The 24,856-nt window shown below is 36.7% G+C and overlaps 1 protein-coding gene across 2 annotated transcripts in view; it reads right to left on the bottom strand.

Moving 5' to 3' along the window:
* The window catches only part of PRMT3 (protein arginine methyltransferase 3), a 130,289-nt gene that overhangs the window by 73,380 nt on the left and 32,053 nt on the right, over positions 1 to 24,856 (bottom strand). For both annotated transcript variants that reach the window (XM_047690512.1, XM_047690511.1), the window contains exon 10: positions 13,290 to 13,389. In XM_047690512.1, coding sequence (XP_047546468.1) covers positions 13,290 to 13,389 — 100 coding nt within the window. The remainder of the gene's footprint in view (positions 1 to 13,289; positions 13,390 to 24,856) is intronic.

Here is a 24,856-nt window from a genome sequence, read left to right as displayed (position 1 = left end):
AAAATCACTTGAGATGATCCCAGAGTCCTGGGGCCCAGTCCCACACTGGGCTCCCTGCTCAGCAGTCTGCTTCTCCCTCAGCCCCTTACCCCACTCTCGTGCTCTCACTCTCTCTCCCTCAAATAAATAAATAAAATCTTTAAAATAAAAAAAAAAATCACTTGACTGTTGGGACACCTGGGTGGCTCAGTTGGTTAAGCGTCTGCCTTTGGCTCAGGTCATGATCCCAGGGTCCTGGGATTGAGTGCCATATCGGGCTCCTTGCTCAGCAGGGAGCCTACTTCTCCCTCCACCTGCCATACCCTGCTTATGCTCTCTCTCTCTCTGACAAACAAAAAATAAAATCTTACCAAAAAAATCACTTGAATGTGGGATTCAGCTAAATCAGTACTTAGAAGTATTAGCTTCAAATGCTAAATACTAGAAAAAAAAAGTTGGAAATCAATGATCACTTCCTTTTCAAGAAGCTAGAAAAGAGCAGCATATCAAACTCTAAAGAGAGTAGAGGGAAATAACAGAGACTGAAGCAGGAATCAATACAATAGAAAACAAATGTTGATTGAGAAAAATCAATAAAGGCACAATTTGGGTTCTTTGAAAAGAGCAGTAAGTGACAAACCTTTAGCAAAACTGATCAAGACAAATTACATGTCATTTCCTAATAACAGGAACTAGTTTAAGCCTTGAGTTTGTTTCTGGTCGCTTGCTTTTATTGGCTAGAAGTACAAATTAATAAAATTAAGACTGAAGACTGAATTCCTGAGAAGGTCCTCACATTCACTCAACTTCATGTTACTTTAAATTGGGTATTCCCAAATAAATGTTCTAGTATTAAAAATGGATAAAGGGAAAAAAATGGATAAAGGGAAGAGAATGGAAAATGGAGCAGACCAAATCGATGTATCACCACTACTGAAGTATTTACTCAAAATATATAATCTACCAAAAACAGGTCAGAAAAAAACATTCATTCATTAGAACAGATCAAAATTTACTGTAACTCACTCCTGCCCTAATTCTTACTTCACCTAACTAAACAGTGACTTTATAGCTCTACCATCTAAATTTTACCAATTTGGAGCCTCCAGTAAAGAAAATATAACATGTAACAGATCTGTACTCCAAGAGAAGAAAACCTCTGAGGACCGTTATCTTCATCAAGCCTTTTTTTTCTTTTTAAAATTTTTAAATAAACATATAATATGTTTTTATCCCCAGGGGTACAGGTCTGTGACTCGCCAGGTTTACACATTTCATAGCACTCATCATAGCACATACCCTCCCCAATGTCCATATCCCCACCACCCTCTCCTGTCCCCACTCCCCTCAGCAACCCTCAGTCTGTTTTTTGAGATTGAGTCTTTTATGGTTTTTCTCCCTCCCAATCCCATTTTCTTTCATTTTTTTCTTTTCCTACCCCCCAAACCCCCCACAATGCATCTCCACTTCCTCATATCAGGGAGATCATATGATAGTTGTCTTTCTCCGACTGACTCACTTCGCTAAGCATAATACCCTCTAGTTCGATCAATGTCGTCACAAATGGCAAGATTTCATTTCTTTTGATGGCTGTGTAGTATTCCATTGTATATATATACCACTTCTTCTTTATCCATTCATCTTTGATGGATATCTAGGTTCTTTCCATAGTTTGGCTATTGTGGACCTTGCTGCCATAAACATTCAGAGCACCACGTTTGTATCTTTAGGATATATACCCAGCAGTGCAATTGCTGGGTCATAGGGTAGCTCTATTTTCAGTTTTTTGAGGAACCTCCACACTGTTTTCCAGAGTGGCTGCACCAGTTTGCATTCCCACCAGCAGTGTAGGAGGGTTCCCCTTTCTCTGCATCCTCGCCAGCATCTGTCATTTCCTGACTTGTTAATTTTAGCCATTCTGACTGGTGTGAGGTGGTATCTCATTGTGGTTTTTTTTTTTTTTTAAGATTTTTATTTATTTATTTGACAGAGAGAAATCACAAGTAGGCAGAGAGGCAGGCAGAGAGAGAAGGAAGCAGGCTCCCTGCTGAGCAGAAAGCCTGATGCGGGGCTTGAACCCAGGACCTGGGATCATGACCTGAGCCGAAGGCAGCGGCTTAACCCACTGAGCCACCCAGGTGCCCCCTCATTGTGGTTTTGATTTGTATTTCCCTGATGCTGAGTGATGTGGAGCATTTTTTCATGTGCCTGTTGGCCATCTGGATGTCTTCTTTGCAGAAATGTCTGTTCATGTCCTCTGCCCATTTCTTGATTGGATTATTTGTTCTTTGGGTGTTGAGTTTGCTAAGTTCTTTATAGATTTTGGATACTAGCCCTTTATCTGATATGTCGTTTGCAAATATCTTCTCCCATTCTGTCAGTTGTCTCTTGGTTTTATTAACTGTTTCCTTTGCTGTGCAAAAAAGCTTTTGATCTTGATGAAATCCCAATAGTTCATTTTTGCCCTTGCTTCCATTGCCTTTGGCAATGTTCCTAGGAAGAAGTTGCTGGGGCTGAGGTCGAAGAGGTTGCTGCCTGTGTTCTCCTCAAGGATTTTGATGGATTCCTTTCTCACACTGAGGTCCTTCATCCATTTTGAATTTATTTTTGTGTGTGGTGTAAGGAAATGATCCAATTTCATTTTTCTGCATGTGGCTGTCCAATTTTCCAAGCATCATTTGTTGAAGAGGCTGTCTTTTTTCCATTGGACATTCTTTCCTGCTTTGTCGAAGATTAGTTGACCATAGAGTTGAGGGTCTATTTCTGGGCTCTCTATTCTGTTCCATTGATCTATATGTCTGTTTTTGTGCCAGTACCATACTGTCTTGATGATGACAGCTTTGTAATAGAGCTTGAAGTCTGGAATTGTGATGCCATCAACTTTGGCTTTCTTTTTCAATATTCCTTTGGCTATTTGAGGTCTTTTCTGGTTCCATACAAATTTTAAGATTATTTGTACTATTTATTTGAAAAAAATGGATGGGATTTTGGTAGGGATTGCATTAAATGTGTAGATTGCTTTAGGTAGAATAGACATTTTCACAATATTTGTTCTTCCAATCCATGAGCATGGAACATTTTTCCATTTCTTTGTGTCTTCCTCAATTTCTTTCATGAGTATTTTATAGTTTTCTGAGTATAGATTCTTTGCCTCTTTGGTTAGGTTTATTTCTAGGTATCTTATGGTTTTGAGTGCAATTGTAAATGGGATTGACTCCTTAATTTCTCTTTCTTCTGTCTTGTTGTTGGTGTAAAGAAATGCAATTAATTTCTGTGCATTGATTTTATATCCTGACACTTTACTGAATTCCTGTACAAGTTCTTGCAGTTTTGGAGTGGAGCTTTTTGGGTTTTCCACATATAGTATCATATCATCTGCAAAGAGTGATAGTTTGACTTCTTCTTTGCCGATTTGGATGCCTTTAGTTTCTTTTTGTTGTCTGATTGCTGAGGCTAGGACTTCTAGTACTATGTTGAATAGCAGTGGTGATAACGGACATCCCTGCCGTGTACCTGACCTTAGTGGAAAAGCTTTCAGTTTTTCTCCATTGAGAATGATATTTGCTGTGAGTTTTTCATAGATGGCTTTGATAATATTGAGGTATGTGCCCTCTATCCCTACACTTTGAGGAGTTTTGATCAGGAAGGGATGCTGTACTTTGTCAAATGCTTTTTCAGCATCTACTGAGAGCATCCTATGGTTCTTGTTCTTTCTTTTATTAATGTGTTGTATCACATTGATTGATTTGCAGATGTTGAACCAACCTTACAGCCCTGGAATAAATCCCACTTGGTCGTGGTGAATAATCCTTTTAATGTACTGTTGAATCCTATTGGCTAGTATTTTGGCGAGAATTTTTTGCATCTGTGTTCATCAAGGATATTGGTCTGTAGTTCTCTTTTTTGATGGGATCCTTGTCTGGTTTTGGGATCAAGGTGATGCTGGCCTCATAAAATGAGTTTGGAAGTTTTCCTTCCATTTCTATTTTTTGGAACAGTTTCAGGAGAATAGGAATTAGTTCTTCTTTAAATGTTTGGTAGAATTCCCCCGGGAAGCCGTCTGGCCATGGGCTTTTGTTTGTTTGGAGATTTTTGATGACTGTTTCAATCTCCTTACTGGTTATGGGTCTGTTCAGGTTTTCTATTTCTTCCTGGTTCAGTTGTGGTAGTTTATATGTTTCTAGAAATGTATCCATTTCTTCCAGATTGTCAAATTTGTTGGCGTAGAGTTGCTCATAGTATGTTCTGATAATTGTCTGTATTTCTTTGGTGTTAGTTGTGATCTCTCCTCTTTCATTCATGATTTTATTTATTTGGGTCCTCTCTCTTTTCTTTTTGATAAGTCTGGCCGGGGGTTTATCAATCTTATTAATTCTTTCAAAGAACCAGCTCCTAGTTTCATTGATTTGTTCTATTATTTTTTTAGTTTCTATTTCATTGATTTCTGCTCTGATCTTTATGATTTCTCTTCTCCTGCTGGGTTTAGGCTTTCTTTCTTGTTCTTTCTCCAGCTCCTTTAGGTGTAGGGTTAGGTTGTGTACTTGAGACCTTTCTTGTTTCTTGAGAAAGGCTTGTACCGCTATATATTTTCCTCTCAGGACTGCCTTTGTTGTGTCCCACAGATTTTGAACCATTGTGTTTTCATGAAGTTTTTCAATTCTTCTTTAATTTCCTGGTTGACCCATTCATTTTTTTTAGAAGGATGCTGTTTTGTCTCCATGTATTTGGGTTCTTTCCAAATTTCCTCTTGTGATTGAGTTCTAGCTTCAGAGCATTGTGATCTGAAAATATGCAGGGAATGATCCCAATCTTTTGATACCAGTTGAGACCTGATTTATGACCCAGGATGTGGTCTATTCTGGAGAATGTTCCATGTGCACTAGAGAAGAATGTGTATTCTGTTGCCTTGGGATGGAATGTTCTGAATATATCTGTGATGTCCACCTGGTCCAGTGTGTCATTCAAGGCCTTTATTTCCTTGTTGATCTTTTGCTTGGATGATCTGTCCATTTCAGTGAAGGGAGTGTTAAAGTCCCCTACTATTATTGAATTATTGTCAATGTGTTTCTTTGATTTTGTCATTAATTGGTTTATATAGTTGGCTGCTCCCACCTTAGGGGCATAGATATTTAAAATTATTAGTTCTTCTTGTTGGACAGACCCTTTGAGTATGATATAGTATCCTTCCTCATCTCTTATTATAGTCTTTGGCTTAAAATCTAATTGATCTGATATAAGGATTGCCACCCCAGCTTTCTTCTGATGTCCATTAGATTGGTATTGTTTTCCACCCCCACACTTTAAATCTGGGGGTGTCTTGGGGTCTAAAATGAGTTTCTTGTAGGCAGCATATTGATGGGTTTTGTTTTTTTATCCAATCTGATACCCTGTGTCTTTTGATTGGGGCATTTAGCCCATTAACATTCAGGGTAACGATTGAGAAATATGAATTTAGTGCCATTGTATTGCCTGTAAGGTGACTGTTACTGTATATTGTCTCTGTTCCTTTCTGATCTACTACTTTTAGAGTTTCTCTTTGCTTAGAGGACCCCTTTCAATATTTCCTGTACAGCTGGTTTGGTGTTTGCAAATTCTTTCAGTTTTTGTTTGTCCTGGAAGCTTTTTATCTCTCCTATTTTCAATGATAGCCTAGCTGGATATAGTATTCTTGGCTGCATGTTTTTCTTGTTTAGTGCTCTGAATATTTCATGCCAGTTCTTTCTGGCCTGCCAGGTCTCTGTGGATAAGTCTGCTGCCAATCTAATGTTTTTACCCTTGTATGTTACAGACTTCTTTTCCCGGGCTGCTTTCAGGATTTTCTCTCTGTCACTAAGACTTGTAAATTTTACTATCAGGTGACGGGGTGTGGACCTATTTTTATTGATTTTGAGGGGCGTTCTTTGCATCTCCTGGATTTTCATGTTTGTTCCCTTTGCCATATTAGGGAAATTCTCTACAATAATTCTCTCCAATATACCTTCTGCTCCACTCTCTCTTTCGTCTTCTTCTGGAACCCCAATTATTCTAATGTTGTGTCATCTTATGGTGTCACTTATCTTTTGAATTCTCTCCTCGTAGTCCAGTATTTGTTTGTCTCTCTTTTGCTTAGCTTCTTTATTCTCTGTCATTTGGTCTTCTATGTCACTAATTCTTTCTTCTGCCTCATTTATCCAAGCAATAAGAGCTTCCATTTTTTTATTGCACCTCATTAATAGCTTTTTTAAATTTCAATTTGGTTAGATTTTAGTTCCTTTATTTCTCCAGAAAGGGCTTTTATCTCTCCAGAGAGGGTTTCTCTAGTATCTACCATGCCTTTTTCAAGCCCAGCTAGAACCTTGAGAATCGTTGTTCTGAACTCTAGATCTGTCATATTACCAATGCCCGTATTGATTAGGTCCCTAGCCTTCGGTACTGCTTCTTGTACTTCTTTTTGTGGTGAATTTTTCTGCCTTGTCATTTTATCCAGATAAGAATATATAAAGGAGAAAATAAAATGTTAAAAGGGTGGCAAAGACCCCAGGGAAATGTGCTTTAACCAAATCAGAAGAGACCCCAAATCGTGGGAGGGAGAAAGGGGATAAACAAGAAAAAAAAAGAAAGAAAACAAATAAGGAAAAAATAATAAAAAAATATATATGTATGTACAAAAAATACAGTTAGATACAATGGAGGATAAAGTATGACTATAATAATGAAGGTTCAAAAAAGATTATTATTATTTATTTTTTTTTGGTAAGGTATCGTTAAGGTAAACTACTTTAAAAAAAACGTTTAAAAAGGAAAGGGTAAAAGTTAAAAAAATTAGCAGTAGAAAAAAGAAAAAAAAAATTAACTGCAAGACTAAAGAAACATAGGGAGAAAGCCATGAATTCTTGCTTTGCTTTCTCCTCCTCTGGAATTCCGCTGTTCTCCTTGGTAAGTGAAGTTGGTCTTGGCTGGGTTTCTTGTTGATCTTCTGGGGGAGGGGCCTGTTGTAGTGATTCTCAAGTGTCTTTGCCCGAGGCGGAATCACCCCGCCCTTATCAGGCACCGGGCTAAGCAATCCGCTCAGGTTCGCTTTCAGGAGCTTTTGTTCCCTGAGCGCTTTCCGTAGATTTCCGGAGGACGGGAATGATAATGGCGGCCTCTCGGTCTCTGGCCCGGAGGAGCCGAGAGCTCAGGGTCCCGCTCCTCAGTGTGCCCTCAGAGAAAAGCACCCAATTGCTCCTGTCTCCCTGGCCTCTGGTCTCATTTGGAGAAAAGCACTCAGTCGCTCGCGCTCGGAGAAAAGCGCCTGGTCACTTCCTCTCCCTGGCATCTGGCCGCACTCTGAGCTCACCCAGCCTGCAACCGGTTCAAGGTAACCCCGAGCTGAGAGCTCACTCCTCGGCTTTGTCGCTGTAGCTGGTTTCCCCGCTCTAATACCTGCAAGCTCTGTGACACTCAGACACCCCCGGTCCTTCTGTGACCCCGCGGGACCTGGGGTTATGCTGACCCCACGTGGGCTTCACCCCGGTTTAGCCTCTGGAGCGATGTCCCTCCGTGGTGCAGACTTTTAAAAGTCCTGATTTTGTGCTCCGTTGCTCCGCCGCTTGTCAGGAGCCGGCCCTTCCCCTCATCAAGCCTTTTTAAATCAGTTTCAAAAAGCAGTGTAAGTCATGGCTTCTTAAACTTGTCCCTTGAAGTAGCTCTAATGGCAAAAGAGAATGAACTGAAACGCCAAAGGAACTAGGAAGGACTTAGTAAAATCAGCCCTGGGAAGACTCAAGAAGCTATGAAGGCTAATGTTTTATCTTAAAAATTTGTGAAATTTTGCATTCCGCTTCAAAGAAATACAAATAATGCTTTTTCCCTCCCAAATTTTCACACAATACCTAATCTGTTATTTCTCAAACACATGATTGGCAGGTTCTCTAAATCCAGGCTGAGGTGTGTAAGAAAGTTTTCTTTATTACAAATTGGTGACATTTATATGATTACTCAATTCTTGTGAATCAAGTATCTGTTCACGCATAATTTTTGAGAAGAAACACTTCACACTAATCATAATAATTACCACTGTGCCACCTCAGTTACATAGGATCATCTAAGTGAGTTTATATTAAATGTCCAACTGTCTGAAAATGCAAACTAGAAATTTTAGGAGCTTTCTTTCACTCACAGGTAGAAGTAAACAGCATTACTTCTTCTGCTTTAACGGAGGGCTCATACACCAAGGGGAAAGCACTAAGAATGTTCTTCACCTAAGTGTTAATAGTCTTTACATCAAGTATATTATCATTTTCAAATTTTACTTACTGAATAACCTAGCTAGGCAGTTCATTCATTAGTTAGTAAGTGCTTAACAGACTATACAACTTTCAAAACTAAATAGCTAACTGAGATTCTATTATGCGCAGAAACTGCTTCAAGAAATTTTTATCTATTAATTTATTTAATCCTCACAAAAACCCTATGAAGTAGGTATTACTATTATCTTCATTTTATAGAGAAAGAAACTGAGGCACAGACAAGTTGTAACATGCCCAAGGCAGCAAACCCAAGCAGCAAAACAGGGTGAAGGGTAAGGCAGTCTGACTTCAGGGCAACATGGTTAACCCTCTCATATGTTTCCTCCCTGACTTCATGTGCCGTATAGCAAATTGTAAATAAGATCATATCTATGGCTAGTGAATTTCTACATGGTAAAGTTCTCTTGTGGTGTACATTCCCTCATCATTTACTAATGCTAAGCCCTGTGATAGAATCTGGCCATACCAAGTAAATGCTGGCTCCCAGTCTCAGGAGAATGGAAAAAAAGGTACATAAACAATTAATTACAATACAGTGGAATCTGTGTTGTTAAAAACCAGACCAGGAAAGGTCACCTGTCCTCATGGCAGTTGGCTGAAATGGCATGGCTTCACTGTCAGACTAAACTAAAGATGACAAAAACATTTCAACACCCACCAGTTTAAAATGTGACCTATGACAGGCTTCCTGGTCACTTTTTGGATTGCTGATAAGCCAAATCACAAGCCATGTTGTTTTTTAAACGGTATCTTGAAATGCTAGTCATTAATTAAGGGTATTAAATATGAACAGACAATATCACTATGGGTGTGTACATACATGTCTATAACACAGATACACTTGTGCTGGTGAAGATTGGGTAGGAAAGTTAATTCCTAAATTTCAAGGACACATCCAAGAATATTTGAGTGAAGAAAAATTTTAGGTAGCTTCTGTGAAAACAAGCCGAGATAGAAAAATTGGAACAAGGGACCTTAGGCAATTTGAATGCAGGTCAGTACTGATCACTATAATGAAATATAATGTGTAATTCTGCCGATAATCCTGATGACAGAGAAAAATAAAGGTGCAAACAAGAATCATTGCTGGCAATCATATCATATGATGCCAGGATCTTATCTACATATTTATAAGGTGGTCACGCTAAAGACATAAATGGAAAATACGAACACCAAATGAGTTAATCTGGCTTAACTGGTCTGTAGCACAGAATTAGGAACACTTGGGCGCCTGGGCGGCTCAGTGGGTTAAGCCTCTGCCTTCGGCTCAGGTCATGATCCCAGGGTCCTGGGATCAAGCCCCACATCAGGCTCTCCGCTCAGCAGGGAGCCTGCTTCCCCCTCTCTCTATCTGCCTGCCTCCCTGCCTACTTGTGAGCTCTATCAAATAAATAAATAAAATGTTTAAAAAAAAAAGAATTAGGGACACTTACTTTGAATAGTTTTATTAGGCAATCAGAAATAAACTGTCATAAAGAATGGTTTTATTGGTGGAGTAAATTTATGGAAAATGAAAGGGAGATACTCATGGGCATAAGTATTAACATCTTGTAGAGATTAAACTGACTTAACTCATATTTATTTTAGTTATTTATTTAATATTGGCTAATTTAATATCAGTTATTTATTTAATATCAGTTATTTATTTAGCTGACAAAAATTTTAACAAATGGAAATTCCATTCAATAAAAATGAAAATGTAAAATTAAAGGAAAGCCTAAATCTGGAAATTCTTAACTCTAAGAGGCAAGTGATGGCCTATTAAATAATACGCTAATAGCAATGATTTGGCTTTTAAAATTACATCCTTAACTAAGGACATCTTCCAAAATAAAGACAAAGTTCATGAATAGTTGTAGACAAAAAAATAAATCTAGATTAACATGGATAGTTAGGGGACTACAGGAGAAGAAGAGATGTACATCTCTGTAACATATGATACCTACATTGCTACATTAAACATCTGAGTCCAATTTTTATGCAGAGTATGTATTTTTTTGTCTTTTCTTGTTGAACTTTTAAAAAAAGAGAAAAAAAAAAGTATGCTATGGCTTAAAATTGTGTGTTTCTAGATTTTTGTATCATTACCACCATATGTTTTAAAAAAAAATAAGGAAAGAGGATTCTATGCAATGTATTTTAGTTTGAAGATGCTGGTTAATGGAAATGTGCGTTTAAAATAGATTTAAAATACTCAATGATTGGGGCGCCGGGTGGCTCAGTGGGTTAAGCCTCTGCCTTCGGCTCAGGTCATGGTCTCAGGGTCCTGGGATTGAGCCCCGCATTGGACTCTCTGCTCACCAGGAAGCCTGCTTCCCACTCTCTCTCTCTGCCTGCTGCTCTGCGCCTACTTGTGATCTTGTTCTCTGTGTCAAATAAATAAATAAAATCTTTGAAAAAAAAATACTCAATGATTTACCACTTGCCCACTATTTCAGCCAAAGCAGAAATATCTGGAAAAATGTTAGATATATTTTAAAAAGCGTATCTGTTCTTCCTGTTTAATTAAATTAGGTCTTTGGAATTTTCCAACTACTGAGCTCAGAAATCCTGGAAGTACCCAATTTAAAAAAGAACTTATAGGATTTAGAAAGTACTATAAATGATTATTACCAATCCACAAAGTTGACTCAAATATTCCAGCACAAACCTATTTAAAAAGCTTAACGCAAATTTTATTAGAGAAATAAGGCTATCCGAAGTTGACTGCCTTAGAATAACTGCCATATATTTGAGTCTAGTGCTCCACCTGACTCGTTTAACACCATCTGCTAGACTTCAGTTCCACTGACACCTATACGGAAAGGAGGACAGTAAGATAATGCAAACTCTTAAGTTACACCCTTGTAAAGAGGAATAAGGAAAGTTCTTAGTTAACACTTCCTGAATACACTGATTTATTTCTCTTAGGGAAGGGCTTCTGAAAGCATCTTGGTTCCAAACAACTGGTTTTCATTCCGGGTTCCTGTGACTCAGAATTATCTGTATTATACTGCCTTCCTAATAAAGGCAGAGATCATATCTGACCAATCCTCCAAAATGAGAGGTACCCTTTACACCAATTACAGTCTAGGAGACCAGAAACCTTAGGTCATGAAATAGAGAAAAATGAATGCAGGAAGTTGTTACCTTTTACAGAAAGGGTAAAAGATACGATACGGTAAGTGATCAAGAAGAGACAGAGACAACTGGACACCAGCAGACACCAGGAAGGAACTACTATTCCTTGGCTACAGAGACAAAAGGAAGAAGCACTGCTACAAGAGTCCCGGGCCAGAGTCACACAGTCACTGGAATTAATGACAGACTTATCCAGTGGGAACTGGAATCACAAAAGAAATAGCTTCTGCCAGCAATATAACTAGAGGCAAACAGAAGCAAAGAAATGTCCTGACTTTTCCCTTTCTTTAAATCCCCCATCAGTGTTTCCCATTGGGTTTCTCAAACCCCATGGAAGATGGCTGTCCCTGGAGCCTAGAAAAAGCAGCCTGCAGAATTAGCCCTCCTTCAGTACAGAAGCAAGTAGGAGAAGAGTGTAAAATGCACCTGAGGACAAATAAGCCCAAGACCAGCACAGCCTTTCAATAAAGTTCATATTGTAAATGTGACGATCTCACAAATTCAGTCAACCCAGTTAATTTTTTGCTATTATACCAACTGGCTCTAAGATTTCAACAGAATATTCATACTTCTAGATCATCTTTCAGATTTTAAAATGAAAATTCCTAGAACATCAATATCTAGAAGTATAATTCTGCTAGGCAGGGCAAGAACTATGCAACTAGTTATACCCAGATATGCAAAAATGTTCAACTGGGGTGACAGGAAGTTTAGTAAAGTCTGTTTCAGTTTGCTTATATCCTAATTTGGAGTAATTTAAGAGATATATTTTCCAAGAAAAGCAAAATGGTCCCTGGAGAAATGAGGATGTTAGCCAACATTTAGTATATACTATTATAAATTATTCCTGAGTAAATGCCTTAAATGTGCTTCTACAAAGCCCCTTTAAAAGATGCTGGATTTTTAATTATATGTAACTAAACCCCTATCTTTTCACCCAATTCATAAAAGAAATCAGAGTGCTAATACAAATTCTTTGGTATAAGATAAATAATGACACTGTGATTAAAAAATATTAAAAGCCAACTCTACCATAAAAAAATCAACATACTCTTTCATGTACAAAAGAGGTACTGCTAACAATGGTGACTGTCACCAGCTCTAGACCGAAATTTACTTATACATTAAATCTAAACATTTCAAAAGGTCCCTGAATCCCTCCTATTTTGCTAGAATTATTGCTATGTTTATTCAAAATGTACAGATAACATAAAGCATAATGCATTTTTTCCCAAAAATTTTTGATAAGTTCATTTAGTGACAATATATGTATCAAATACAGGTTTTTTTAAAAAGGCTTAAAAACCTTCCAAATACTTAAGAAATCTTTATTTAGAAATACTAGCTTGGCTTCATCAAATTGGCATTATCCACAAGTCAAATTAGTTGTTGAATACCATTAGTTTTACTTCATAGTCATTTAAAAATAAACATTCTGTACCCTGACTTATGATTTCCAAAGCAAATTCTAAAACTATATAACATATCTTAATTTTATTGTGTCATAAAGGACACCGAGTACATGGCCTGACTTAAGAAAGACAGGACATTCAGTATTACAGCAATACTGGCAACATCATGTTAAGTTTGATCAAACAGTCCTACTAAGTCCTTACTAGACCTCAAAGACTTTTCAGCAAACATATGTAGTTCTCTACAAATTTAGAAAACAGAAAAATAATAATTCCTTATTATGATTTTAAAAGTAAAAAAGCTAATTTATTCTCTTTTTAATAAGATTACAAATAGCCAGTAAGTGCCATATCAGAATAAACTACCATAAAAAGATTGTAGCTATTTTTAAAATAATGCTGTTTTCCTGCCATTTATCAAATATAATTAAATGCAGAAAACTACTACCTTATTCATTGCTTTCTTTTTTTAAAACCAATACAAGTAGTTTTTTCTGCAAACACTTACCATCCACTCAGATATAATAACATCCACTTTTTCTACAGGAAGGCAAACTTCTTCAATCTTTCCTTTAATTAGTATAATAGTATCTTCCAGTTTATTTAGTCTGAAAATTATCATAATGAATTAAATTAGTATATTAGACTCAGAAAACTAGTCAAATTACATAATTTCTTGGTAACTGTTTGGGTTATTTTGTATGTTCTAAGTTTGATTACTCCCTGAGCACTAGAATTAATTTTTGATCACTGCATAAATGTCCACAAATGTTTCTGATTAATATGGCAATATCCTGAACCAATATTGAAAACTTCAGCCTGAAAAGAAATCTGAATTTTATTAAGAATGTATGTCAATAAAGTTACTGTTTTGTTTTGTTTTGTTTCCAAAGGGAGGGGTAGAGAGACATACAGAGCAGGCAACAAGAGTATATTTTAAAGGCAAGCTGTGTTTCACAGTGGAGAGAGAATTAAAAGCCAGAAACTCTTTATTTGAACCCTAGATCCTTTAGTAATTGTCAGCTAAGTGATCTTCATCAAATTATATCATAATTTTCTGAGCCTGTGTGCTCATGTGTAACAGAGAATGATGATGCCTGCCCTATCTACTTCACAGCCTATTATGAGGATCAAATATCTGTGAAAGCAGCACATACATCCTCAGCACGTTATTTCCTCAAAATATTGTATGCTGCACAAAACCTGACTATCTACTACCCCCTTAAATTATTTAACCTTGTCCACTGACACTCAATTAGGTATTTTTATATGCTTGGTCTAAAACTAGCACATATTTTTCACCTTCCTTTTAAAATATGAAGTAGACAACGGAGTTAAGGAGATAATTTCAAAAAGTTAAAAGCAAGCTGCTAAGTTTATATCTAGTTAAATAAATAAACTCTCAATCCTCAGAGGATGTACATCTGAATTACAAAGGACTTTTTCTGCTAACAAAGGAGGATGTCTTTTCCCAACTTCACTGAAGTATCATTTACATAAAACTAAGTGCATTCATTTAAAGGGTAAATTTTGTTGACTTTTACAAGAGAGACATTTGAGTGATCAATATCATCATCAATATACAGAACATTTCTACCTCCTCGAATTCATTAGTACTCTTTCCCAGAAAATCCTCCTGTTCACAAGCAAACACTGACTTTCCTTCTTTCATTACATACTAGATTTTTATTTTGTAGTTTCTTATAAATGGAATGATAACAAATGTACGTTTTTGTGTGTGGTTTCTTTCAATAAGCATACTTTTTAGATTCATGTATACTTTTGTGTATATCTCTAGTGCATTCCTTATTGTTGCTTAGTATTCCCGTGTGGATAAAACAATTTTGTTTATCCATACATCCATGGATGGAATTTCTGCCTGCTGCTCCCTCTGACTGCACTCTCTCTCTCGCAAATAAATAAAATCTTAAAAAAATATGTGTTCATAGGGATACCGATCTGTAGTTTATTTTCTTGGAATACGTGTTTGACTTTAGTATCACTGTTTAATAGCCTTTTAAACTATGTTGTGAAGGGTTCTGTCAACCTCTAAGAGTTTAGTATTAATTCTTCATTAAATGTTATAAGAAATTTGCTATTTGAGCTTGCAGTTTAATTTATGGGAAGGATTGTAATTACCAACTCATTTTCTTTTTTTTTTTCCTCTTCTTTTCCTCCCCCTTCCTTCCTTTCTTTTCTTTCTTAAGATTTTATTTATTTATTTGAGAGAGAGAGAGATAGCGAGAGATGAAGCCCAGGCAGGGGGAGAGGGAGAAGCAGGCTCCCTGCTGAGTAAGGAGCCTGATGCAGGACTTAATCCCAGGACCCTGGGATCATAATTGGAGCTGAAGGCAGACACTTAAAGGACTGAGCCACCCAGGCGTCCCTCATCCTTGATTTCTTCAAGGGTTTTTTTTTTTCCTGTTCCTTTATTTCTTTTCTTTCTGTGACCTCATTTTTTTCTATTGTAGATCTTCTCACTATGTTCTTTGTCTTAGCTATGCTTCTGTAGTGCTCTAAAGCGAGTATTGGCAAACCTTTTTGTAAATGGCCAGATTGTAAATATTTTAAACTTTCTGAGTCACTTGTGCTGCTTCCTTCTTCCTTCTTAACAACCTAAGCCTGTGAACGTACAAAAATGGGCACAGGCTAGAAGGCCATAATTTTACAGTCCTTGTTCTAAAGATTCAATTCAAAGACAATTATGTGTAACACCCAGTGCTCTACATCAGAAACTAATGATGTTGGCTAATTGAACATGATTTTTTTTAAAAAGGCAGATAAATAAACAAATAAATAATACATAAATAAGTACATAAAAAGACCGAGATTGTCAGACTGTATAAACATAAGACCCATCTGCTTTCTAGCTTCAAAAAAATCCAGTCTAAATACAAAAATGCCATAGATTAGAAGTAAAAGAATGGGGAAAGGTAATGGTATGAAGACACAAATAATTTATAAAGCTGAAACGAATATATAAATATCATATAAGCAAAACATTATAAAACTTTAGGAGTTCAGAAGGGTATTTCATAATGATAAAGAGATTAAATAATCAAGAATATGTGATAATACTAAACCTATAGTTATCTAACAAAGGCTTCAGAATACATGAAGCAAAAACTGACAGAAATTAAAGGGGAAATAGACAAGTTTATAATCATGTCAGGAGATAATCAGTACTTTTTTGTCAATAATGGATAGAACAAGTAGATATAAAATGAATAGAAGTATAGAAGATCTAGTTGATACTTACATAACACTTTATCAAAAGTAAAATAATATTCTTTTTTTTTTTTTTTTTAAGAGAAAGATCATAAGTAGGCAGAGAAGCAGGCAAAGAGAGAGGAGGAAGCAGGCTCCCCGTTGTGCAGAGAGCCCGATGCGGGGCTCAATCCCAGGACCCTGAGATCATGACCAGAGCTGAAGGCAGAGACCTATCCCACTGAGCCACCCAGGAGCCCCAGAATGATATTCTTTTTAAGTGCACATAGAACATTCATCAACGTAGATTACATATAAGACAATAAAAAGAAGTCTCAATAAGTTGAAAAAAAATTTAAATCTTAGAGACTGAGCTTCTTGGCTTACTAAAATTTAATTATAAATCAATAACAGAAAGATATCTGATAGATCCAAAATATTTGGCAGTTAAATAACACATTTCTAAATAAAGCATGGTTCAAAGAAGAAATAACAAAAGAAAGACTATAGAAAATATTTTGAACTGCATTAAAAGCACAGTGTATCAAAATTTGTGGGATGCAGCTAAAGCCATACTCAGGAGGAAATTTAGTTTTAAATGCTTATATTAGAAAAGAAGAAGTTTTTAAAACCCATGATCCTAATGTTTCATCTTAAGATATGGTAGAGAAAGAAAAGTGAAATATACCAAGAAAGAAAGTAAATTATCAGAGGTCAGTGCAATACAAAACAAAACAATAGAGAAAATTAATGAAAACAAAATATATTTAAAGAAGATAGCATTAATAAACCTCTAACTGGAATTATCAAGAAGAAAAAAGAAGATACAAATTATCAGTATTAGGATTGAAGAGGGGAACATCACTATAGATCATACAGACAAAGGATAATGAAGGAATATTACAAACACCTTTATGCCAATAAATAATAACAATTTAGGTAAAATGGAAAAATACTCTGAAAGTTCTCAAAATTGATTCTAGAAGAACTAGAAAATCTGAATATACCTAGATCTAATAAATTAAATGAGTTGGTGGGTGCTTGGGTGGCTCAGTCTGTTAACTGTCTACCTACGGCTCAGGTATCAACAGGCTGCTTCTTAATAGCAATAACAGAGGCCAGAAGGTAATAGAATGATAATACCAATGAACTAGAGCAGAGGTGGGCAAACTTTTTATTAAATTGCCAAATAACAAATATTTTAGACTCCCAGGCCATATGGTTTCTGCTTGCAACTACTCAAGTGCTATTGTTGGATAAAAGCAGCAATAGACAATATGTAAACAAAAGGGCATGGCTATATCCTAACTTAATTTACAAAACATGTGGCTGGTCCATGGCTGAAGTTTATGGACTTCTATACTAGAGCATTATGACACCAATCCAGAATTGCCACACAGATAAAATATCTCCAAGATAGAAGCAGAATATATTTTTGAACAAACCAACACCATTTTGATTTTGTTTGGCTACAGCCATAAGTACACAATGAAAAAAATGTTAAAGAATTAGTTCAGGAAGATGGAAAATGATCTGAGATACTGAAATATGAAGGAATAAGAAAAGAGGATGGACTTATGGGTGAGTGAATACAAAGGATCATGAACTACAGATTTTACCCAGGGTCAGGCTTTACAATTTCAAAAATATATGCAATTTAGAGGTTCTAATTAGGGAGAAGTTTGGGACATTAAGGGCAGCTGCTTTGGTCTTTCCTTCTCTATGTCAGGCATGTATTCTCACCCAGTGTAGACATGATCTCTAAGTAAGGAGCTCCTCTCCATGTACCAGATTGTTCCCTACTACATGAGTCTCTTGACTGAGTCTCTTTGAAATTATTAATGAAGCTCACTACTGGGTAATATCTCTGGGTAATCAGATTTGTGTGAGTCTACTGGAAAATAAGTTAGCTCAGTGTGGTGCTAGTAGAACTCTCATACAGATCCATAAATCACAAAGGTTCGGAGCACTTTTAAACCAGGAAAAGGAGGGAACTAAAAAAATAGAAAGATTAATCCTCAGATGGTTACCTAGGCATCTTTGGTATGAAATGGGAATACTCAGACTCAGAGAAACTGGCCATTGGCCTGGCAGGCATCAGTAGGTGGAAGGGAAGACAGTGAAAAGTTCTATTCTCTGGCTGTTATTAGCATGTCTGAGAAATACTAGTCCTTTCAGGGAGGAGAGAGAGGCAGGAGAAAAAAACCCTGCAAGAACAATTTTTCCTCTCACTGGAAAGCCTCCTTGTGCTTATATGGCTACTTGGGGAGATGAAGTATCCATTAGGAAAGTAATGAATTTAAGGCTATGGGTTATCCCAAAGGTAGGTGGAGGACAAGGTGAGAGGACTCCTGAGTGCTGAGAGTATTTTGTGAAAGAAATAGGGCATTTCACAAACACATACCAGAAAAGCCTAGTGAATCATTACTGGCATGGACAATCAGGAGGATGCATCACTTATTTTACATACAACAGATCAGAAAGGATTACTTGAGCTGATGATAGATTCCTATGTTGCAGTGAACAGGTGCTTCGAGGTGGTACAACAACTAAATGCTCAGTAAGTAAGAGCTGGGCTACAGTATACCTACTCCATGAGGGTAACTGCTCTATCCTCTTCCCAACACACAGATAGCCCTCTAAAGCAGAAGGAATGCTGTGAGTGCAAGTAAATTTAGACTGGCTTTATAAGTAACAATATATCGAATGACAGAGATGATGATGTGGAACTCAGTGACTCCTCATTCTTGAGCATTTTATGCAACTTTGTAATCAAGATGTAGTTTCTGATTACATTAATTACCAAGAATGGGACTCCATGATGTTGCTGACATACAAAAGAAAGGGGGGAGGGGAATCAACAAAAGAAAAAAATGGGAGTAAACAAAAACCAGCTCATTGAGAAGGACAATTTAGATGGCTTTGGAAAAACAGTGTGAAAAAGAGGAATTAGATAAGTTCACTACTACGGAGTTAGTAACAAGCTTTGTAGAGGACGGTTCATATCTTAGTAGGCTCATTAGGGTCTTTATAGGCTTATTCTTAGCAGAAATTATTGCAGAAAATGTTAGAAGAAGAAGTTAAAACAGCTGACTTGTGATTCATGTATAACCTTTACTGGGGGATATTCAACTATGGGTAAATTTTCCATTCAAAGTGATTTAATGTCTTTGAATTATCTGGGAAGTTAGAAATTAACAATACACTTGGATATATTTTAATTTCCAATGTTTAAGTGTTTCATGTTCCTTACAGAAATACAACTGATTATTTTTAAGTTACGTCAGTCACTATACAGTATATCATTAGTTTTTGATGTAAGGAGGGCATGTATTGCATGGAGCATTGGGTGTTATGCGCAAACAACGAATCATGGAACACCACATCAAATACAATTAATTTTTGTATATTAATTTGTATTCAGCATCTTGATAATTTTATTATTGGAATAATTTATTTATCATTTATTTCTGAAGGGCATATTTATAAACATACCATTAGTAAATATGAATAGTTTTCTTTTCTAATTTTCAATTCTCGTAGCTTTCTTTTTAATGCCTTGCTGTACTGGGATCTCCTTTACAGAGTTAGAAATAGTGACAGCAGATATCTCTGTCCTGTTCCTGAACTTAAATTGAAATGCTTTCAATGCCTCATCAAGACATGGGCCTTAGGGCTTGTGTTTTTTTGTAGGTACTATATCTCATGTTAGGACATTCATTTTTAGCTCTAGTTCGCTAAAAACTGTAATCCATTGATATACTGCATGGATATGGAATTTTATTAAGCCATTTTTTCTGCATCTAGTGAGATGATCTCAATAGACTGTTCTGGCTGATGTTCTCATACGTAACCAACCTTACATTCTTGGGGTAAACTTTACCTTTCAATATATTGCTCAATTAGTTTTCTAATATTTTGATTAAAATTTTTGCATATATGTTCATGAATGAGTAACCTGTAATTTTCTGTTCTACTGCCTTAGTAGAATTTCAGTATAAAGGTTATACTGCCCTCATATATGGGTGCTTGATTCTTGACAAAGATGAACGACACTGCAAAGTGGAGAGGAAAGAATGGTCTCTGTAATAAGTGAGACTGGGACAAGTAGGTCATTTAAACAGATTACAAAAAATAAATAAATAAATAAAACTTTCATCCCATATACAAAAACAATGCCCAAGAAATCACAGGGCTAAATGTAAAAAACACAACTATAAAGTATTTACAACAGAATATAGGAGAATATCTTGATAAGCTCAAAAATAGCCTTAAACAAGAATGTTGCTGTGTGAAAACTGAGAATTCAGTACATCAAAAGACACTATGAAGGGGAAATGCACACAAGAACGAGAGAAGACATCTGCACTAGATAAAACCTATAAACAGCTAAAATTTTAAAAATATAAAGATCTCCTACAAATAAAGGAGAAGCTCCAACTCAACAAAAATCTGAGAAAAGATATCAACAGATATTTCACAGAAAACTCAAATGGCCAGTAATCACTAAAAAGGTGCTCAGCCTCATTAATAACCATAGAAATGCAATTTTAAATTGTAATGAGGTGCTCTAAGACCAACTGGAAAAAAATGGAAAAGATGAGACAATACCAACCAGAACCAGTATATATAAAAAGTCTGTAACAGAATTTTTCGTAATAGCTCTAATCTGAAAAATCTAAAAAATGACCGTCAAGAACAGATCAGAAAATTGTGATAGAGTCATCAACTACGGTCCTTACAATAATAACCATGAATGAACTCCAGTTACACATACCATGAATGAACACTAAAAAAAAGTGTTGAGCAAAAGAACCTAGACAAAAAGAATGCATAATATATCAATTTATTTATTTAAAAATCAAGAGTTGAGTAAACTAAACTATCTTTTTTTTTCAAGATTTTATTTATTTATTTGACAGAGAGAGATCACAAGTAGGCAGAGAGGCAGGCAGAGAGAGAGGAGGAAGCAGGCTCCCTGCTGAGCAGAGAGCCCGATGCGGGGCTCGATCCCAGGACCCTGAGATCATGACCTGAGCCAAAAGCAGAGGCTTTAACCCACTGAGTCACCCAGGTGCCCCTAAACTAAACTATTCTAAATGGATGGCGATGTCAGTGGTTAAAGTAGAAAGCAAACAAAAGAAGTAATTACTATCAAAGTTAAGATGGTAACTCAAATAGGCAAGGGCAGCATCTGACTGAAAAAGGGCAAATGGAGGTGGGTGGGATTCTATCTACAATGTGGTAATGTTCTATTTCTCGTTATTTATGCACATTTAATACGTATGTTATACTTCATGCAAAAGTTAAGAAAAAGGGATTGTTTATCATATTTGGGTTTTTTTTTTTTCAAATAAGTACTTAATAAAATTCTGATAAAACTGCTGTGGTTGCTTACTATTTACTGAAATATTTATATGGTTCTAACAGTTACAAACACTTCAAAAGAAACAAAAGGTGAGCTTCCTAAAAGAGCAAAATGTTCCCATTGCCTAGAAATATCTTCAGAATACTAATGCTGAAACAAGATGTGTTCTGTAAAAGGCCATCTGCTCAGGCTGTTTATTGTCTGCTACAAGTCATAATCCTATTTGCATCAGTAATTACTTGTTCAAATATAAATATAATAGGAAAAATTAAGATTTCCGGCAATACACAGAAAAAAAGACAAAGGCCATAATTCCCAGTAATTCTGTATTAAACAACTCAACACAGATATCATTCACATAGATAACCTCTTTCTTGAGACTGCTCATCTTAATCACCACCTGATTTCCCATTCATGAAAAAAACTATACATTTTACTGACTTTTCTCAAGTGTCTACTCACTAAACCTTTCTTTAGCATAAAAGCATGCCAAATGAATTTTATCTCTAGAATCACCTGCTCAGAAACTAGCTTTAATCTACAGAAATACAACAATGTAATAAGAAGAATATTTTAAGTAAGTCTCTTAACTCCAGTGAGTACTCCAGGGAGTACTGAAACCATCTATTTTCTGAGTGAAAATTCTGTTAGGAAATAAGATGGGAAAATATTGGTCATTCTATCATAAAAGTAGCAATTTTATTTCACGATTTGGAATATCAGCATGATTATCTTATACTGGGCATATAGATTTGAAAGACACAGTCCACCCATTTAAGAACATGGTCTAAGGGAGACAGAACAGTAAGCAGCATAGGGTACCACAGAAGCTTATATAAAAAGCCCGTAAGTGAGGGACATTTGAGTTTAACCAGGAAAAGACAGAGCACCCACAAAAACATGTGTGTCTTTGTGGGTAAGGGAGGGTCATCTGTGTGTGTGTGTGTATAAAAGAGAAATGCAAATCCGAAGAACTATAAATAGCTCGATATGATTAGTGCAAGAAGAACACAGTGACGAAGTTGAGAGGTAGAGGTGATACTGAAGAGTCTAGATTTTATTTAAAGGCAGTGAAGAGTCATTTCACGATTTTTTAGAACGGGAAACATAGGATCAAATGCGTAATGTACTTCTGTCCAATGTGACTTGAAGACCTAGTCTAGTCCAAAGAAGAACATGGTCTAATAGGGAGATAAATGCAAGCAGCATAAAGCATCAGAGAAGTTCCTGCAATGAAGACCTGTAGTCAAGTAGGTGGCATTTAAAGTTTGTGACAAAGTAATTATGGAGTTCATCTAGAAGAATACATGAGTGCTAGGGAAGAGCAGGGAGGGAATATCCTGATACAAAAATATATACAGTTTACATAATATTACTTTGCTTTCATTTCACTGTGGTACCCAAGCACAGATACTTCTCTTTTGTTCCCTAAGCACATGGAAATGACAATAAAGCAACGTAAAATACAACAATAAATTGATAAATGTGTAAAGATTTTAGGAGTTGGTATCAAAGAAGCAAAGATTCTAATAAATTTAGTGGAAGAAAAAAGGGAATTAAAATTCTATTGGTAAACTTGTCAAGAAGGCTCCAGGGCTTGGTGTACACAGCAGAGATTATAGTGGAGGTGGAAGCCATTCTTCACAATGGCTTTTTTTTTTTTAAAGATTTTATTTATTTATTTGACAGATAGAGAGACAGAGAGAGAACACAAGCACGGGGAGCTGTAGACGGAGAGGGAGAAGCAGGCTCCCCCCCCCAAGCAGGAAGCTTGACGTGGAGTTGGATCCCAGGACACTCGGATCATGACCTAAGCTGAAGGCAGACACTTAACAGACTGAGCCATCCAGGTGCCCCCCAAAACAAGGATTCTTAACCATTTGAGACCAAGGGTAGATGTAAGTATATCCCATGAAAAATAAATACACTACCAGGCAGATCATTTCAAATGCAGGCCCCTGACATGGAGTCAGAATAAGGCGTGTATTCCTTGAATACAATGAACTGCCTCCCTCCCAAATTATCGTTTGTGTTTACAGGTGTGTAGCTGTGGAATTACTAACACTGAGAACATTTATTGTTTAAAATTAGCAATAATTCAGCTTCTAATATAACAAGAAAAAATGATGAAGAGAATCATCTAGATTCAGGCACAGAAAATGGGCTTTCAGGGTTGATGTTGATTTACCTTTGAATGTTTGATGTCCCAGGTCTTAAAAATTTATTAATTTATAAATACATTCATTAAATAAGTATTTAAGTTGAATACCTACCATGTGCCACACACATCACCTTTCCTGGTGGCAAAAAAAAAAAAAAAAAAAGGAAAAATCCCTGTCTAAACTTGAGGAACTGAAATTCTGGAAAAACTTGCATTTCTATGTATTTCATCTCCTGACCTAAAGCTTTAAAAAGACTTACCAAGTGACATCTGGGTGGCTCAGTGATTAAGGCCTCTGCCTTCGGCTCAGGTCATGGTCCTGGGGTCCTGGGATCAAGCCCCGCACTGGGCTCTCTGCTCAGCAGGGAGCCTGCAACCCTTCCTCTCTCTCTGCCTGCCTCTCTGCCTACTTGTGATCTGTCAGATAAATAAATAAAAATCTTTTAAAAATAAATAAATAAAAATAAAAAGCCTTACCAAAATGCTGATAGTGATCTCTCATACTAGGATCACAGAAAATCTTTAGTTTCTTCTTTATCCTCTCTGTGTCTTCCCAACACAAAACACATCCTTTTCCCCTACTTTTTTACTTAAAGGGGAGGAGAACTGAGTAGGGAAATCAGTCCCACTGCCCCGGAGAGAATGGCTGACAGCTGCTGGAAGCAAAGGCAAAGTACAAATAACCAAACCGGTTACATGCAGCTGTATGAGTTTAGGTGAGAAATGTAAGAATGTGAATTAAGACATGGATTCAAGACATGTCAATGATAGATGAGGGATGGATCTGAGAAACAGTAAGGATTCTCAGTTAACAGGATTCTCTCCAACAGGAATGTTGGTAAAAAAAGAAGCAAAGGTCAAGTATGAATCCCAGGTTTTCAATTTTTACCTGTGAGAAAAACACCAATGCAGATCTATTCTCTCAGGTCTTATCTCTGTAACTATGGCAATAATTCTTGACCAGACTCTACAAAACTCCTGAACACTCACATAGTTGGAGGGTAATGATGCTCTTCTATATGCCCCAAGCCATGGACCAAGATAAACCAGCCTGACAGCATGTTTAAAGCAAACATGAATATTCCTGATGCGTACCTGGGGTCTGACATGCATTTACACCATGGTGGTTGGGGGGCGGTCACAGAGCAGGCGCCTATATGACCAGCTCTCTTTGAGAACTATGGACTCTAAGACTCAAGCAAACTTCCTCAGGAAGAGACATCTTACATGTGTCTCTGAGGTTTGCAGCTAAAGAGAAATGTACATTTTGCGTGACTCTTGCAAAGAAAGGATTACTTGGGAGCCTCAACATGACCTCTTTACTGAAGGGTATCTTTTT

This window comes from Lutra lutra, chromosome 10 (assembly GCF_902655055.1).
Source record: "Lutra lutra chromosome 10, mLutLut1.2, whole genome shotgun sequence".
Classification (NCBI taxonomy): Eukaryota; Metazoa; Chordata; class Mammalia; order Carnivora; family Mustelidae; genus Lutra; species Lutra lutra.
The sequence above is the reverse complement of the archived record's forward strand: the minus strand, read 5'-3'. Positions and strand labels throughout refer to the sequence as shown.